At 40.2% G+C, this 19,100-nt stretch overlaps 1 protein-coding gene across 1 annotated transcript in view; it reads right to left on the bottom strand.

Annotated features, from left to right (window-relative positions):
• Nucleotides 1-13,506, bottom strand: part of GRIK1 (glutamate receptor, ionotropic, kainate 1) — an 83,443-nt gene extending 69,937 nt beyond the window's left edge. The window contains exons 1-3 of the mRNA XM_009579691.1: nucleotides 13,473-13,506; nucleotides 9,487-9,654; nucleotides 6,813-7,070 (exon numbers count right to left, since the gene is read on the bottom strand). Of these exons, the coding sequence (XP_009577986.1) occupies nucleotides 6,813-7,070; nucleotides 9,487-9,654; nucleotides 13,473-13,506 (460 nt within the window). The remainder of the gene's footprint in view (nucleotides 1-6,812; nucleotides 7,071-9,486; nucleotides 9,655-13,472) is intronic.
• Between the last annotated feature and the right edge of the window lie 5,594 nt (nucleotides 13,507-19,100).

The raw sequence follows: 19,100 nt of genomic DNA, 5'->3' as shown, positions 1-19,100 counted from the left end.
TCCTGCTGAGTGAAAGTAAAAGACTGTCTTAAAGATATGCATAAAGAGAGAGACAATATAGGCAAGAAGCACTTCTTGAACAAAAATCAAACGAATTATTAGTATGAAAAAACCCATTGCTCTCTTGCCGGGAGTGGGTATATATTTGTCTTGTGTGTGAATGTCCTCGGCTGAATGTCCAATGGTACATATAAGGCAAGAGGAAGCATCCCTATTTCTTCTAAGGTTAGTGAGTGATTGCTATGTTGAGGACTGTTGGCTTTCACTCAAGTACTGGCAATGTGTTTTGAAAAAACTAATCTTTCTCTCCGCCTGCAATGCTGAGTCTGTTCTTTACAGGTTTTCAAGTATCAACAATCAATATAGAATATTAAGCATTATGAGTATTCAAATGTAAATTACTGCACGCGCTGTGAGATCGGAGCCTGGCTGGAAGCCAGCCTGTATAAATATGAAACAACTTGAGCTCATTATTATGAGAATGGGGCACATGCTCCCAACACTGACTAACAAGCAGGGGAGTTTATGTAATCTGGCTGTAAAGCTGTAGCTTGGTTGTACCACGCACTCAAGTGTTCAGCCCTTGACTGCAGTGTCTTTGCCACTATAATGAATGGCGACTCTAAGAGGGGAAACAGATTTGGGAGGAAGAGTGCAGCATGCAGGGAATCTTGCATCTTATCCACAGCCTCAGAGTGAGTACTGTTGTTTCTCTTTCCAGCAACAGAAAGTACTTAAGTGCAAGTGTGGTGAAAAGCAGGAGAAAAGGATTTACCCACCCACCTCTGTCTCCTTTTGGGCAAAAGGAAATGCTGTGTGCCTTAAAATATCTACTTCAGTCACATGAGACTTGGACCTTGCACTTCCCATCACTTTCTACTGCCACATGAAGTGAAGGTAAAGCCTAGTTACAGTGTACTGAAGAAATCAAAGCAGCAGTGAAAAGAACTGCAGTTATTTTTCTGAAGGACCAGGCAAAAGCCTGGCTGCCAGCATAATTAATAGCACAGGGAACTAACCATCAGTGCTGTCCTTCCTCTTCCTCCTGCTCAACAAATCCAAACCCTTGGACGTGATACCACCAAGTCTTGATGTGGGACAAATCTTAACTGTGAAGTGCTTAGTCTAACTCCTGGAAGGAGTGGGGAAGGCCTGGGCAAGTGCAGTGCTTAGGAGAGTCACTTTTCTCTCGCTTGGTGAGATCATCTGGAGCTCAGCCTGCAACAGGCAGGAGGCATCACGGACTGCCCATGAGGTTGGGAAGGAAGTAGCGGCCAAGCTGGGAAGGGTCAAAAGTGACATATCCTGGGCATGGGCCCCGTCCCTGCAAAGTGGGTGATGTGACCTGAACAGCGACGCATGACTGCGCTGGAGCAGGAAATTGGGTAGGAAAGATGTTGTGGAGTCCGGCCAGGTGGAAGCTGTGGTGGCGGAGCGTGACCTCTGAAGGGCCCAGAGGGAGTGTTAGCCAGTACTAAGAGAGGAAAGGTTCCATTTAGGGCTTCGAAACAAAATCTATAAGGATGGAAACCAGACTTGTTTCACTAACTTTCTTGGCCTACTGTCTGTATTCCGCTGCCTTTTACCCAGACATCTAAACACTTTCCCTTTTCCTTTGGAAACAGGGTTGGGAATTTTCTGTATTGTTGAGGAATTATCTTGTGGTCTCTGACCTTGATGAATGCAGCAAGCTTCAACTAGTAGTTTGATCAAGAGAAATGGTTTGCACTTGAGTAAAATGTTAAAATATGTGAGTGTCTTTGAATATTTCACATCATTTTGTGATGTCTAGAACTACTGCAAGTCCTATGTGACATATTTATGAGTTCAAACATGCCTAACATAAACACAATGTTCCAACAGGCAAATAATCATACACATTGGCAGTAAGCGTGGTAGTGTGTGTCGGTAAAAAGTGTTCACCTCCCCATTTCCCTTTTTTTTTTTTAATTAAAAAAATGTATATGTAATTCAGCCAGACTTAAAATTGAAGAAATACTTTTACTGCTTTGAGAAAGCACTCCTTTTTATTAGAAAAATGTGTTAGCAAAGTTAGATGTCTCTTGTAACCTCAAGTTCAAAGAAAGCAAATTCAGTAAGAACTCAAATTCTGCCCTGTGCAAACTAATTGAACTCCTATGACGAAAAGATTTGGTTCCCCTGAGCCTTAAACAAATGCTGAGAGAGCAGGCTAACAAGTGGGAAAAGTCAGGGATTCTTACAGAAGATGAGGAATTTGATGTAGTTGCCCTTGTCAGCACCTGTTACATTAAAATTATAGAATTCAGGGAAGATAGACCAAAAGCAGAATCAAACCTGCACTGAAGGCAGTGCTATTCCTTTTGTTTGAATTGTTGATAACTGAGACAAATTCATGTGGTTGTTACAGATCAATGTGCCAAATAATGACGTGCAAAAGTGGGATATTGGAAGGGATCTATTACAAACCACCAAATTAAACCAAAGAACAGTATGTCTACCCGGTTCTAGCAAGTGGAAAGATAAACCATAATTTACAGTACCTAAGCTTGGGAAATACATGCCCCATGTATCATGCAGTGTATTGCAAGGCTTCGTTAGATCATTAAACTTCAGGAGACAATTCTTTGCCTTACACTTGATATAAACTAACTCTTTTTTAACACCTTGATGAAAAATAAAGAGGAATTAATAATCAGAATGAAGGCTGATTATGGCCTGAGGACTCTGAACATAATGTGGATTATGCTTAATATGGAAAAAAGGAGCACAGTCTCAACCTGAAAAATAAATAAATTTACTTGGGAGTCTTATTTTTCCCTAGCATTGGAAAGCTATACACATTAATGAGTGGGATGAGAATTTCAGAAAGAGAAAACTGTGAGGTGTTTAAATAAATATTTAGTCTATTACCAGAACCCATTAATTTACTATCAAGAAAGATGACTTTGGCTGAAAGTCCATCTTTCAATGGCACAGTAAGGACAGCAATTTGAAATAAAAATCAGCTGTAGTGTGCTTTATTATTCTTATTTATATTGAAGTCTAAGAGACAAGAGGGTAAAAATCTGATTAGCTCAACTCAGGAAACATGAAGAAATCTTGCAAATGTATTTTAGGAACAAAATACAAGCTTTATAACTCCTGTAGGTCCCTTTGGAGGAGACAGTAAAGTTGTTTAACACGGTGCATTTGGTACCATTTAACATGATATTTGATAAGCAGGATGAGTAAGTACTTCCTATTCCAAAAGTAATTTTTAGCACTATTGGTTGCAGGTTTTCTAGACCTGCTTATATAAAATTTGCTTATCATTGACAGCCCTATAGAGTCCACTCAGTAGATTACTAACACTCAACAACTAATGTGGTAAATACTGGAACGTTGAATAAATTCTAGAAGATTGGAAAAACTTCTAGAAACTTATTGCTTCATCAATATCAGAAAGGGTATGAGAGAGAACATAGAACGGCTTACCCCAGTGTAAACACTGGACAAGCTAAAAGTAAAGCTGATATGGTGGTAAAATGCTGAAGAATGAAAACTTGGGACTATAGTTAGTTGACACGGGTAGCGTCCTAGATGTAAAGCCCTTGCCCCCGGGAGGTGACCATCTTCATATATCATACAACCTGCTCATGAAAAATGTGGGACTATAAAATAATCGTTTGCCAGATCTCAAAAAGCGGATGTCAATGAGAAAGCTTTATTAAACAGCGGAGATCGGTGAAGGCTGGTGCTAAGCCGTTCAGATATTTGTAGTGCTCTTATCTCTGTATGCACTTCAAAGTAACTAGCGATAGGACGAGAGGAAATGGCCTCAAGTTGCGCCAAGGGAGGTTTAGACTGGACATTAGGAAAAACTTCTTTACTGAAAGAGCGGTCAAGCATTGGAACAGGCTGCCCAGGAAAGTGGTAGAGTCACCATCCCTGGAAGCATTTAAAAGACGTGTAGATGAGGCACTTAGGGACATGGTTTAGTGGGCATGGTGGTGTTGGGTTAACAGTTGGACTTGATGATCTTAGAGGTCTTTTCCAACCTTAATGATTCTATGATTCTATGATTCTATGATTCTATGATTCCAAGACTGGAAAAAAGTTATGGCTGAAAAACATTTGGATGACAAGAACTGGCAGCATGGTAAATAGTGTCTGAGATAAGGAGTGTAGCCACAAGTGATTTGGATCATTTGGAAACATGAGCTCACTCAGATGAATTGGTTTTTTTAACATTGCTCAGTCCAGGCTCGTAACTGCATTTCTGTTGACGGATGCGTCCATGCAGAAGTGAAAACCATAACTACAGGAGGTGGGCAAGTACAGCTTGGCAAACTGGCACAGTATGTGGCCTCTGTGCTGGAGCTGGACATGATGGCATGTGGGCTTGGAGCAGTGCTGTAGTGTGAAGGATGAAAGCAGGATTTTCCACACTTTAACTTCAAAATAGACGCTTAACCTGGAGCAGGGCTAATCTCAACCTGAATCATCTGGACATGGATCATTGGAAGTTCACTGTTAACAGCTATGAGTTCATTGTTTCGTTAGGAATGAAGCTGCTCTTCACATACAATTAGTCTCTAAGAAAAAAATAGGTTAATATGTTTTTTCTTCTTGTGGTGTAATAATGCCAAACATGAGAGATGAGAAATAAAAAGAGCTTGAGCTAAATGGCATCACTCTAACCAAAAATCCAAAGACTATTTATATTGATCAAAGTTGGCCCGTTTACTTTCCTGACTCCAAGTTAATAAGATGATTGATGATTAATTTACTTTGTAAATATCTCTGCAAATGAAGTCTCTTTATTAGCAGTTATTTTTGTAACTGAACACGTACACAGCACTTAGTGTTTTGGAATGCTAATTTGATAATAGGGTAGGCTGACAAAGACTCTACTTGTTTATCCATGAGTATATGTTGGCATACAGTGCTAGGAGTCCAGCAGAAATCCTGCTGAGCTGGACCACCGTCATGGAAATGCAAGAAGACCGCTGCAGTAAGCCCAGCCTGACTTGTTCTTTCTCTTCTACCTCCAGCCCTCTTGTCTACTCTCCGAGTCCAAGGTGAGCAGAACATTGGCATTGAGACCTGCCTCTTGGATCCAGGAGGAAACATGCTTCTTTTGTGCTGTCAACAGTGCAGAAATAAATGCAATGTTTTTAGCCTTAAATTGAGTTTTGGGGGTTTTTTTAACAGAATTCCGTCTTTCAGACATGTTTTTACAATGTGATTTTAAAAGGCATGATTTTTTTTTTTGCATACTCCCTTTAAAGGCTTAGACAGATGCCTGAGCTTGTGGCTCATCCAGGTTTGTTTTATGCCATTATCAAAGAATCAATTTAAATGTCACCTGCACATCTGTAGAGCTCTAGAAGGTGCTATATTTCTGTGGGCAGTGGGAAGAGAAAGGGGAATGCAAGCCTCAGAGAGGGGCTGACAGCGAAGTGCTAAATTTGCACCAATGACTGCAATGACAACAGGATTTTCCAGAAATGCATGTGGTTCAGCTCCACCTTTACCATACAAAGATAGTGTTGAAGGATGGTGGTGAGAGTTTACAGTGGAACAACTGTCAGTGTAAGTCTTATTTAGTTGGCTCTATTTTCTTCATCTCTACAGACGTGTCTCCAAGAAAATCTTTTTTGCTGCTTAGAATGTGCCCTGATCTGTAACTTTGTGCCCTGCAAAAAGCAATCAGTTGGCAAAAAGCAATAGTGTTTCCTGTGTTTTGACGGGAGAGCTATAGACCTCTGAGCTTTTAATGGTTTGTTTACAGGCAAACCTTTTCTTGTGAAGTCAAATTATGGACCCTTAATCCATGACTGAGTCTACACTGTAGGAGAGATTATGTTCTCTGCAGTCATGCTTGGAATAAATTTTGGTGTGTAATCCTGCTGGGCAGGACTCCTTCTGAGAGCAGTTTAGGTACACCGTTCGCTCAATGACCAGAGCAGCTAATATGTTTCTCAGAAACAATATCTTCCCACTCCAGTGACGGAAATGACGCTGCCTGAAGTATTTTGGCTGTTGGTACAATATATGGTATCAGCTACAGGGATAGATATGTGAAGCCTCGATATGTAAAGACATGCAACAGTGGCTTGGACTTCCTTATAACATGGACACTCTTCCACAGACTCTGTGTATTAAAAAAAAAAAAGAGTCCCTCATAAGCCTAAGCCTTTAAATCACTTATTCCCAGGAATGAGTTATTGTTACCTTTTTTTGTTGTTGTTGTTCTGTGAATGAAAAGGGGTATGTTACAGGTATTTATTGTCTGTGATATGTCGCTGGACAGCTATGACTACTGTGTGCCCCAGGGGGAGGAATGATCTTCTTTAAGTTAAGAGTCCCAGGCTGGAAATATTTACACAAATTGCAACTTTCAGATTCAGCCTTCGGTACCCAGCTAGCAAGTGAGTAGACTGTTTCTGAGACAGTTTCAAGGAACAAGGTAGTCTCTACGTTAAAAATGCTGCAGCTTGAACTTCTGGGTTGTTGATGCATCCCCTCATCAGCCCCACACTAGAATATTTATCAGTTTGAAGCTGTGTTATTGATTCCACAAATAGGAAGCAAAACATGATCGAGTATTCAGAACCCAGGAGCTACCTCCTGGTGACTTCTTAAGGTCTGATGAAGCAAACAGCTTTCCAAAAGCCACAGCAGGAGAAGGATAGCTGCACCTTACAAGATGTTTTTCTTCTATATTCTGGGGAAAACTGCTGTAGGTATGCCAAACTGAACTATTACAGGCACTCCCTCTCACAGGATTTATTCATATGAGTACATTAATAGAAGTGCATGGCCCACAGCACACCAGTGCTACTTACCTGTGCTGTCTTCATATACTACTGTTACTATTTTCCAGTTGTAGTATAGTACAAGATCCAAAACTGCTCTGCTGATGGCTGCATAGTCTGGATAGAGGTTGATATAAAACGCATCTTTGTTATCCACTGTAGGGTGCTTCCATCGGGTCTGAATATGTGGGACTTCAAGTGCATTGCAAATGGACTGCACTGCACTGACGGAGGAGCTGTGGGAAGGTCCGAACAGAGCAGCTACACCAAGAGCGAGCTGGTCGCATGCTGGGGGGAGAGGAAGAGAGTGGAAGAAGCTGTTAGTTGGCAAAAGCAAGTAACTTGTACGATGTTTACTGAGATAATTTATTCCCCATCCATCCCCATCATATCAAAATGAGAATGGGTAACCATGTTCACCCAATCCCGTTGCAAGTTTTGCAAATGGTTCCTGAAAATGGCTTTACTGACTAGCGTTATATCCTAGAACCTACTTGCTACAAAAAAAACCAGAACAACTTCTCCACTCATTACCTTCAGATCACATTGATTCCTAAATTGCCTTTCTCAAAATGGGATTATCCTGGGGAACCCAGGAGCTTTCTGGCTACGAGCTTGCCAAAGGGACGTCACATGAATTAAGTTTCATGGCAGCGTGTCAAGAAATACGTTCATGGAGTCACAACAGACACTATATGGATTCCCTCCGTGACTGGCAAGCTTCTACCAATGTGAGTTGCTTTAATTTCAGGCTACTGAAGGAATATAAACAGCAAAGGGCACTGTGATTCATGGCAGTCCGTAATCAGTGTTTGCAAAACAGGCAGTAAAGCCTAAAGCCCTCAGTAACGACACAGGGAAATAAAGAATCAACACACACTGACATTTTAATACCTTTCCAAATCAGTCAAATGCTAGTATCAACAAAAGTTTCTTTCTCCTTGTGCCTATATCTCAGCCAAAAGAATCCCTCCTGTAGACGTCTTTTCATTTTTCTTTGCCTCCCATGTCTTTTCAGGCTAACAGACAGAAGATGAAGTAATAATAATTATATTTTTCCATTAGTAAAATTTACTGCAAATGTTTTTAATAAGGTTTATTGACTGGGACAAAGCCCTGCCCTGAGTTGCAATGCTGTACTCTTTGTAAGGTAGTTCTTTGTGGGAAATTCAGAAATTACTGTGATTGGGTGAAATACTAAGAACACAAACATCCACAATGAGCTGAAATTTTTAAAAGTAATATTTAGCTCTCTGATAGTAATAGAATATGACAGAAAATCAATTATTTTCTGTTTTCAGTCTACAAATGAGTGTTTTAGACAGCATAAAATGCAGAGACTTTCAAGGTTTAATTCAGAAGCCTTCCTAAAGGATCACAGGTTTTAACATGCAAATTGCATAAATAATATCAATAATTCATGATGAGAAGAAATTACTACTGCCTACATGGATTCATTGCATGTAGATTTACAAAAATATTTATAGTGAACTCCTTCCTGCACATTAAATGGAAAAGGTACTTTCACAATCGTCACAGAAGAGATTCTCACTCTACAGGGAATCTAAAATCCTGTCTCATTCTGGATTATAGGGAGTTATGTAAACCCAGCATGTTTGATTTTTGATAGCATATAGTTCCAGCATATATCTGATACTTGAAAAAGAATGCAATAAACACAATTTAAAGCTATTTTTGATGTTCTTTGAAAGCGTTCTCCTTTTTTCCAATCTTTAGTTAGAAAATAAAGTACCACGAGGAGAATTTAGTAACTTAGATGTTTGAAAGGTGACAGCTCACCAGCATTCTAGCATGATTCGTGATGTGAAGCATGTTCATTTTCCAGCCTTCATTTGCCTTATAGCAGACACATCTTTTGCCTTATAGCAAGCATAACAGTGACAGATGTTATAGTAAACTGCAAAGCACATCTGCAAAGTCTTAGTGACTTATGGGTCTTTCTCCAGACTTGTTTGCGTGAGATTGTGTGCACACCACATAATTCCAGGAACTACATTGTTGTATATAAAATTTTATCAAACTTCAAGGTTGCCTCCTAGAGGGGAAGAAATACACGGTGTCTAAGGAGAGTTTTGACTTTTTTCCCCTTTCTGTTTTGGTCTGCAAGTAAATTAGATGCAAGTAAATTGGACCATAATTTTCCCTCTGAGAAAAATAAAAGAATAGGCAAAAAACCTCCAAACTTGTCCACTCCTATTCTTATAGTTGTTTATAACACAGAAATTTACTTCTGTTTCTAAGGCACTGAAGCGTTAATATTTCAGGACAAGGAGACTACTGGCCCCTGTTCTTTAAAGTACAATAGAATTAATTTGTTATGAATAAAGGATATCTGTGTGTGTGTGCTAATCATGGGTTGTGACATCCCACTGTGCTCCCTGTTAGTCTGTGATCATTTTCTGCAGAATTCCAGGTGGCAAATCTATTTTTTGGAAAGAAAAATGGGTTGGACTTGTCACCTTCCATCTGGGGCTCTTAGCATGCAGACAGGATGTAGGTGTTTTATCAGAAACTAGATGACAAGTCCAAGTCCAGCTTGATCCTTAGTTCAAATAACTTTGAAAGCTGAATTTTACGTTACCGTTCATATACACACCTTACTATTGGAGCAAAAAAGGAGACCAGGCTGGGGAAAGGTAGTGCAGAACATGTATGTTACTGACACTCTAATTGAGATAATTACCTCTTCTCGAGGCTTCAAAACTATCAAAAAGGTTAATTCTCTGGATGTCATAGGTTAATGTGGTATTAGGCATCAGCGTTCTGTTTCTATTAATGTTGGTGACTGCAAACTTGAAAGCCAATTCTTCAATATTAACAGGTTCATTTTCCACAGTTTCGAATATCCCTCCTGTTGAAACAGAGATAAATGAGAAGTATTATTCACCTCTTCATCACTGTACATTAAAAGAGAAAAATAAACTATGACCAATAATAATCTGAGTGTTCATAAAGGAAAACAGTTAAAATCGCTGTTAAAAGCACTACAGCAAAAGCATATTGGATCATTAGTTTTTATCTACAATGTGACTGTAGGTTAACTCAATATTATGAATGTTGCTTAGACAAACATCTGTGAAAGATGAGGCATGTTTATTACTCAGGCTTTTCAAAGTAAAATTTTTAAATGCTTGAGAAAACTTCTGTTGAGTTCCCTAACTAATGAAAGTAGTGGTATTCATAGGTCTTGTTCCCCCTGCTCCAATCTAATCTATGTTTGGAGATGAAACTTGGATGTGCTGGAGATGTTTTCTGAAGTGTTTCTGCAGATCTTGGCAGTACAAGATCCCCATTCAGAAGTGGCTTAGGAGCTTGAGTAGGCATGGACTGAAAGTTTCCACTTGAGGTCTATGTCTTAGTAGGGCTTTGGTTTTTTATAAACCTTAGGCAATGTTGTTGGTCATTTCTCAGTTTGCTCAGCTCAAGAACAGGTGAATATTTTTGCTTTTTCAAAGCTCATTGCTGAATGAACTGAACTTGTTGATATAGAACATAGCCAAGCCACACGCTGCTCCACACGCTGGAAGATTTCACCTCTGTGCCAAAGTGTTGAATGATGTCTCCAGTGGTGTAACGTCTACCAGTACCGTCATGGCACCGGTTTAAAAGCCTCCTTGCAAGGACCGTGCTGGATCTAGCACAACAGCTCTCAACTTCCTATCATTCCTCTAGACTCTTCTTCCAACACCTGTTTTGAACTATTTGAACCAAGAGGTGTCCCAACCCATTCAGTGCAATTCCAGCTGGGCAACTGCTCTTTGAGTGCTGTTCAACTTGTTCAACTTTCTACCTTTCAAACTGAAATTTTATATACTTCTTGCTCCTTTTTAAAACAAATGAGGTGAGTCTGAGCTTTTCTTTAACCTGGAAGCAAATTTTCCAAAAGAGGACCTGTAAATAACCAATCTGAATTTTGGAAGCATGATGAACTTTTTTAGCATATATTCTGAGATGTGTTTCAAGCCAACAGGCTGTCCCACTTATACTTGGATGTCTACTCCCTCTAGCCTCTAGAGACTTTATTATGCCAACAACACATTCAGACTGTCTAGGAGCACTGGGATTTGATGAATGCATAACAAACACAGCTAATTTGAAAAAAAATAGCTCCTTTAAACAGCAATCTCCAGCTTCAGTACTTGATTTTGCAAGTATAATTTAGTCATTTAGTGCAAGTCACTAGAGAATACTTTGGATTTCTCAGTTACATATTTTCGCATTTCCCCATGTGAAATTTAAGCCCTAGATATCGTTTTATGTTTTCTGAGCATCAGAATGTATTCAGCTAATGCACTGCAATCTCTTGCAATTTTGATGTCACCAATGTAGGAATAGTGCAGTCATTAGCTGACAATCAGGAAATGGAAACACAGTGGAATTAAAACCTGTTTCGAATTTTAACTCAGCAATGAAAACGCTGGAGGCTATCAAACCCAAGTTGGCAATGTAATCTCTAGCTACTCTTGGATACACAGCATTATATTATCTCTTGAACTCATATATAACAATACCTTAACGTGACTTAAGCAATTTGCCAACTTAAGCAATTTTCTTGTTCACTGTATGTATTTCTCATTTACTATATGCATGTATTAGAACCTTAAAGTTTTTCTGTTTTTTTTTTTTCTCTCACTCATAAAACATACAAGTGATTACAAGAGACTGTGACGTATAGAAATAGCTGGAAAAAGTTTAAGTGCTGGTTTTGGAATGAAATGTAAAACCTCATGTGGAATGCTAAGAGTCAGCAGGATTTTCCAGATTTGCAAACTACAGGATCACCAGAAGGAAAAAAATCTAAAGCCTGTTCTTTCAGATCCTATAATTCCTCATCCCAATGATGATACCAACAAGTTTACTACTTTTCTGGTTAAACAAAATTTGCTTTCCCTCCTTTCAGCTGAGGAAGACAAGTATTTTCAGTTAGCTATAGTGCCAGCTTGGTCTTGGACCAGCAAGATACAACTGTTGTGTTTTGCTTGAACCCCTACTAGAATTAGCAGAACATAGTTTCAAAAGGCAAGGTGGATGTCACTGAGTATAATGGATAGCCTGAGATAACTATTTAATAAGACAGGGTGACCGCCATCTCTCCCCACTTCCAATAGGATGAGTCTCTTATCATTTGATCTTCGAAAAAAATCTTCTCCATCTTGGAAATGATCATTGTGCTGTGCCTTTATTACTTTCTACTTTTTTTTTTTTTTAATTAAACCAGCTTCATTCAAGCACCCTTGAGGTAACCTTCATACCTATACATACACAAGCACTTTCTCATTCTAAGACTAGAACTTTTTCCAGACCTCTAATCAGTTGCCTATTTAATGGAGATTAATTTTAATTGATGTATATCCATGAACTATTTATACTTCATTAGCAGAATTTTGCAGAATTTTTGCTCGGTCCCCTTTAAAAGAGAGTAGAAGCTCACTGGGCAGAGGGAAGGAATGGAGGGAAAGGAGGAGTGATGGAAGGAGTGAAAGTTTTGCATGAATGCGTTTCCTAAGCAAACTAATCAAAACTGCATATGCAGTACCACGTAGACTTCAAATGTATTCAGATAGGTCTCTCTGAAAGTCAGCTGCATAATCAATATGTTGGTACCCTTTCAACATATTTTCCAGGTTCCTTTTGTACACGTTAACACAGCAGTAAAGCACTTACAGAGAACTTTGGTTACATGATTTAATTTGCTGGTGAGGTACTCTGGATAGGTCTGAGTAAGAACAGGACAGAAAGTCGAGAGGTCCATAATTTTACACAGGAAATTTCATTCAGCTGAGCTGGAGATGCTGAATAGGGTGCCATTTAGAGTCTCTGAAAGCTAGTGCTCCCCCTCCCCGCTAGGGTAGGGAAGTTCTGAGACCACAAAAGTAATTCTTCCAGGTCAGTAAATGTTTACTTGACTGAATGTTCTCCTGATTAAACCCTGAAGTAAGCACAAAGAGTGGTGCCCTGCTGCCCATGAACAAAGTCCTTGAGATAATTTATGGAGGAAATTGTTGCTTACTGTGAGTGAAGTTTGGGATAGTTGCATTGTGAAAAGCTTGAACTGCTACCTATTTGAGCTTGATTTTTCTGTTGGGACCTATGTGTGTAAAAAAGAGTTGAATCAGTCTATAAATGTGCATCACAAATGAGCCAGCAGATAAAATCTGGCTGTTCTGTGCTGTCGTGTTTTCATCCATGTATCCTTAATGAAATCTAGCAATTTAGTAAATAGTTTTTCTTCTCCTGTGTTCTGCTGATGACTAGCAGTCAAGCCTAGAATTTATTGTAAGGTCCAGGTTAAAAGAGAAATAGCAGAGTAAGTGACAGGTTTGATGAAGAACTGGTTTGTCAGGTGATTCATTTAAATAAAGTAATTACTGTACAACATTTTAAAAGCAAATTAAGCACAGGATTCTACAAGGGAAGGAAAAAATATCGATGTTGACTCAAGATATAAATGATGCTCCAGAAATGAGGCTATTATTGCTAAGCATGAAAACAAGCACTGGCTTTCAAGGTAGGCTGCTGGTAGCACATACATGGGACAAAGCTTAAATTTTTGAGTCCTCCCTTTCATCTCCCTCCCTTCCTCCCAAATTACTCAGCCATATAGCGAATCCGTCGCAGCAGCTTCGGCCGACCAAAGGCTGCTTAGTCTTGGTCAGTGGCAGACCTGACCTTTCTCCTGCACAGGCACTATGTCTGCCCCCATGATGAGTGGGATTGTCCACCTGAGACAGCAGGAAGCTGCCTACCCGAAACCAGGTGAGTGCCAGGGCTGTAGGGGTTGTTGCTCTGCTTCACATGGATGGCAACACCTCCCAGAGGCTGTCTCACCCGGTACAGCTGAGGAGCAATGCCAGACGAAGGCTACCTGATCCTATTGCATGCCGGGAGTAACTCTCCTCACAGCCGCATGTGAGGACATGAGCAGGAGAACCCAGCATTCATGTTCACTTAACCAATAATCCTGCTTCAGCACACGTGTGCGAGGAAACCTTTCACTTTCAGCATTTACTTTATAAAGTGATGTCTATGAGGTTGAAGGAAAAAAGCTGTAACTGCCCCTACTTTGAATTTAGCTGTGGAAAGTAAGAGGAAAATGACTGCTTGGCTAATGTTGCTCTGACAGAAATGAGGGCTGAGCCACAGGAGTGACTGCTCTTCAGCGAGGAGCGAGGGATGCGAGTCAAACTGACAAATATGACAAAGCATCAGCCCCATGCATCCTCTGAAGATTAAAAAAATCTACAGCAAGTAAAATGTCAAAAATATAAAAGCACACCTCAGTAGGCACACCTGAAAAAGCAACTCCAGTCCTTCTGAGCGAGCAAATGTTTCCATTTAAAGGGGTCATCATGGACTGAGAGAGTTTTAGAAAAGGTCATGGCTGAATCAATTTCCATACCTCTCAATGGGTCTTAACGTTTTGCTTTTTGCAGAGCGCAAAAGCTAGTTATGGGAAAAATTCTCTATCCCTGTTTTAAAACCAGTCATAAACAGCAACAGATAAAAATTGTTGACCTTTCTGATGGCAGTTATCAACCTGTCTCCCTGGGCTTCTTTGGTCAGGTTTCCTCAATGCAAAATATCTCACTAATGTGTTTCAGTCCCAATACAGCAGATGTAGTATATTTTTTTAGCTGCATATACGTAGAATTGCCTGAGTAGCCTTGAAGGAATTTCTGTGATTTCAGTCAGTGGTATCACTTCGATGCTTTCAAAGTAAAATGCTAACTTTTCAAAACACTTTTTAAAAGTATATCCTGCTTGCAAAGAGATTTTCCTTACCTACTGCATAGCAAACATAAGAACAGCGTCTTACTGCATTGGGGGGTTTTTTTGCTATTTGTTACTCTCTATTCAAATACTACAGAAAGCCAGATGAAATGGAGGTAGGCTTAAAGAGAAAGACAGTACTAATAGCCTGCAAAACAGAGGTGTGAAAATGCCATACTTTTCTAGGGTGGTCTATATTTCCTTCTGACACCTAAAGGAGACTGAAAGAGAAAAAATGTGTTCTGCTCTTAAGCCAGCCTGAGACCCAGTGGTCACCATAGACATGCCAACAAAGCAGTTGTTTTTCAAACGTAGATCTTGCTCTGGGACATTCTCGTGTTCATTAGCTTGGTGGATAAATACCGTATTTCCCAATTAAATTTGTTAAAAGTCTCTCCAGCTCAGTGAGGCAGCTGTATGAGGCTCTCCAGCAGTGAGGCTGTGTGAGGCAGCTGTATGGCAGGTTGTGTCCATGCTTACACACTGGACCAGCAGTCAACCTTCCTCTCATGCCAGGATTCCATTGTGTATCAGCTATTGAATTGTCCTCCAGATATTTTTTAATAATATTTTTTATTACTAACATAATTCTCTCTACTTTTTGACCAGTGGAAAATGCTGACAGCGTAGGGAAGTTATTTGCTTGTATTGTTAAAACAGAGAAAAGTGTTGCTGAATACTAGATACAGGGACTAGATTCAAGGACCATAAGTCAAGCCACCAGATACAATGAGATTTAAAAGATATATCGCTGGGATTTTTATTTGCTGCCAGATTTTCGTCTCCCAGCATACCATCTCTTTCCTACAGCCAGCAGTACCAGCAACCTGAAGACTATAAATCACCTATTCATGTATGCATATGACTCCAGGAGTACTAACACCAAGTATTTTGATATTCTGACAGAAATTAAAGTGAGAAACAGGAGGTGTTAAAAAAATTGAAAGCCGTATGTTGTTTACATTCTTATTCAGGTTCTACACTTCTAAAGAATACTGTTTGAAAACAAACATGCTGACCATGCACTAAAAAACATTTGAAATATTGAAACACACAAACTAAGAAGGATGGTAGAAGAAAAATATCGTTCAGATTAACAACTAAGATCTTCCCTGTAAAGACACAGGTATTTTTCCCTTTACTGGAGAAAAAGGGGACTTTCTATGGTTTACAGCTCTTTCCAGTTAAGGATAAAACCCTATTTCTGCATGGTTGATGTCCAGGTTTCATTTCCTTGCTCAAAGGATATGCTAGTTTCATAGCCTGAGCATAAGACGTGCACCTTCTCATCCTCTTGGGAAGGTGTTTGTTGCACAGGATGACACATTGAATAAGCGATGTGGAAGCATGGGGCCCGCTGGATGTCATTGCTCCATCCCTGAAGCTTTGAGGCACCGAAGGCTTTCAAAGGCAATCCAGTGCCACGACATGCAGGTGGTTTGCTAGCGGGATTTCCAGAAACATCTGTATGTTTATCTTCTGGAGGGATTTATGCTCTGAGAAGCCTCTCCACCTTTCCACAGCACCATCTGAACACCAGGAGGTCCACGAGACCTCATTAAAACCCACCTGTCAGTCACTAAAGAGAAATGAGAGTTAAAATCCTAATGACTGTGCAGCTATGTGCCACTGGTTTCCCGAAAGAGAAGCTGTTGCTGATGCCAAGTTAATGTAGGAGATTCATAAAGCCAAATTAGCATGCAGTTTGCCCTTGCTCTCTGTCGATACAGATATGGACTCACACCGCTCTGCTGCCAGGATGGCTATGGACTCACACACGCTTCTGAAGCTCAGTGGGGCCGGCAGAGTGGTAGGGGTAGACCTGCTGACTCGAAAAGGAATAGGGCAAAGCGAAACAGTGCTTATGAAGATTTTTTTCTCCAGATAACGTCCACTTACAGAATTAAAGAGCGTGCCACTTGGAGTGAAAGCACTTGCTACTGGAAGCCCACTCCAAGCATTTTTTCCCATCCTTGCCTCTTACCAGAGGACATATTCCTCTGTGCCACGAAGCGTCTGACTGAGAGCTAGTGCAAGTGCACTCATTACAGAGCTAAGTCTGGGCTTTCATCTTACAGGAAAAGAATAATCAAATGAGCTATTACTTAGAGGCTTACTTTTAGCAGACAGTTTAACAGTATCTTTCTTTTTAAAGTTAGCTCACTGACTCTGTAAGATTAGTCCAGAAATTGGCTATTACCTCTAATTTATACATGACCTATAAACTATTCTGTCATGTGTGTGTGTGTATGTGTATTAAAAAAAGAAGTTTCTCAGGAAGAATCATTAATGATCACAATCCAGTAACAAACAGTAATTGCATTTTACATTTACAAATCCAGACCGAAGCGGGTTTACTCTCCTAGGTTCTCATGGAATTAGATGCTTGGGGTTTGCATTTGACTCACAGAATGCAAACTGAACACATTAGCATTCTTTGCACGGGTGAATTTAGCCTTGCAACAGGGCCCTCTGAGTTAGGCAGCTATTATCATCCTCATTTTACAGACAGTGAAACTGAGAGCTTGAGTGACTTTCCTACCATCACTTCCTCTTCAATCTGTTCAAAAGCTGTTTTGGAGACCATCCATATATTGTGCCCTGTTTCAGCCTATTCCCGCCCTTTTTCAAGCCCCTGTCCTTACCTGGCATTCCCCATCTTTGCATTCACCCAACCTGGTTCCTGTCCAGCATGCCTTTGGTTTCATTCCTCATTGCTATACCCTGCCAAATGTTACTGCCATTTCATTGCCTATGGCAGATCCTGGGTCTGGACCATTTTCCCTCTGTAACTCGTCATCCGTCTGTGGGATCCTCCTTTTAGGATGCACTTCAAACAAAACTCGAAGCCCATACCCTTGCCCTTTCTACACTTTATCCTCATTGTTTTCAGCCATCCTAATCTAAAATAAAAGAAGAGATGGTGGGCACAGAATGGCAAATATCTCGCTCTGATGCTCACCTGGATTTCCCGCCTCCCTTTTCCCTATCTCTGCATTTATTTGCTCTGCTGTCTCTGTAGATTGCAAGCTTCTCCAGACTACAAGAAATTTGCAACCAAACAGAATAATCTGGAGCAGAGCTGGCTTTGGGGGGTTGGGATGATGGTTACATTTTCCTTTCCACGACTGCGTGGTAGGCCTGGGAAGCTGAAACCTGGGACAGGTTCATGATCTGACAAATGAAGATGAAGGGTGCAACCCAAGTGTCGATTTCAGCAAATGTGAGGATTGTTTTTTTAAGAAGATTACGTTTGTTTATAGAAAGGTCACTGACTATTTGACAAATTGAGTATCTCCTAGGTTCAAAACTGCACATCTGAAATCCCCCTCTGGGCATGTGTTTAGGACGTGATTGTATTCCAGTCACTTTTGTGAAGATTTTCCTCTCAGCTTTCACAAGAGGTGAGGTACGGTTTGTCAGGCTTTGCAGTCTGATTCAAAATTTGCTTGATTTAGACTGAACTCTCACAGGGACTCAGTCTTTCTGTTATTTTCATGCAACATGGTTAGTGCTTAATTACACAGTGATGAAACTGGTAGAAATCACATTTCGGTTTCAGCCCTCATGCAGACAGGTGTGAGGTCTGCGACTGCTGAAGAGCTGCAACCCTTTATACTAGGTCTGAATACATAACTTACAGCAAACAAGACCTAGTTAAAGATTGAGATGAAGAGCACAAAAGAGGGAAAAGATCTTAAATAGAAAATGTTAAAGCATTTCTCTATCTGAAACATTCTCTATGAGAGACATATCTGCACTCTAGCAAGGTACTGCATTCAGCGATGCTTTTGTCCTTTGGAAAGCAGAGGGGTAAAAATATGTATGTGTCTATGTACATATATAAAATTTTGAGCTTATTAAGACACAAAGATCTGCCTTTTCCAATGGGATTTATTTCAGTTCAGCTTGTGAGTTTGGAGATATTTCCCAAAGGCTCAATCGGCATGATTCATTTCTAAGTAATGAACTTTTTCTTTTTTTAACGGGGAAAAAAATGATTGACCTGATTTAGGTATCTCTTGCAATACAGCAGCAGTACTAGCCAGAAATTAAAGGATCATTTTAGAGGTGCAAACTCTCTATTTGATAGAAATTTTAAAAAACTATTGTCTTGCTGCCTTTATTTTATTGTTTTCACTCGATGCAGAGGCTAGTCAGGAGGTACTGAACATGCAGGATAATACGTATGTTATTTTTATTGTTTGCTGTTCTTCCCCCCACATAACCATACCTACCTGGGCAAACCAGCTATCCAGGCATTGCAGCATTAATTTCAAACAAGACAAAAACAGGAGAGGGAGAAAATTGGTTCTAATTACCTAGTTACACATGCAACATTGGGTCCCATCAGATGCTATTTCTGGCCATGCAGCAAGGAGGAGGGAATAAGAATTGTTTCCCTTCTCTTCTTGGAGCTAGAATTAGGCAGATGAGCCTTGCAGAGACCAGGATTAGATTTTGTGTGAGATGTTTTCCCCAGGGCACTGGCTAAAGCAGCACACACAGAGTTTCAGCACCCCTCTT

Source organism: Fulmarus glacialis, unplaced genomic scaffold (assembly GCF_000690835.1).
Source record: "Fulmarus glacialis isolate BGI_N327 unplaced genomic scaffold, ASM69083v1 scaffold8886, whole genome shotgun sequence".
In the NCBI taxonomy this organism is placed as follows: Eukaryota; Metazoa; Chordata; class Aves; order Procellariiformes; family Procellariidae; genus Fulmarus; species Fulmarus glacialis.
This window is presented reverse-complemented; position numbering and strand designations above follow the sequence as displayed.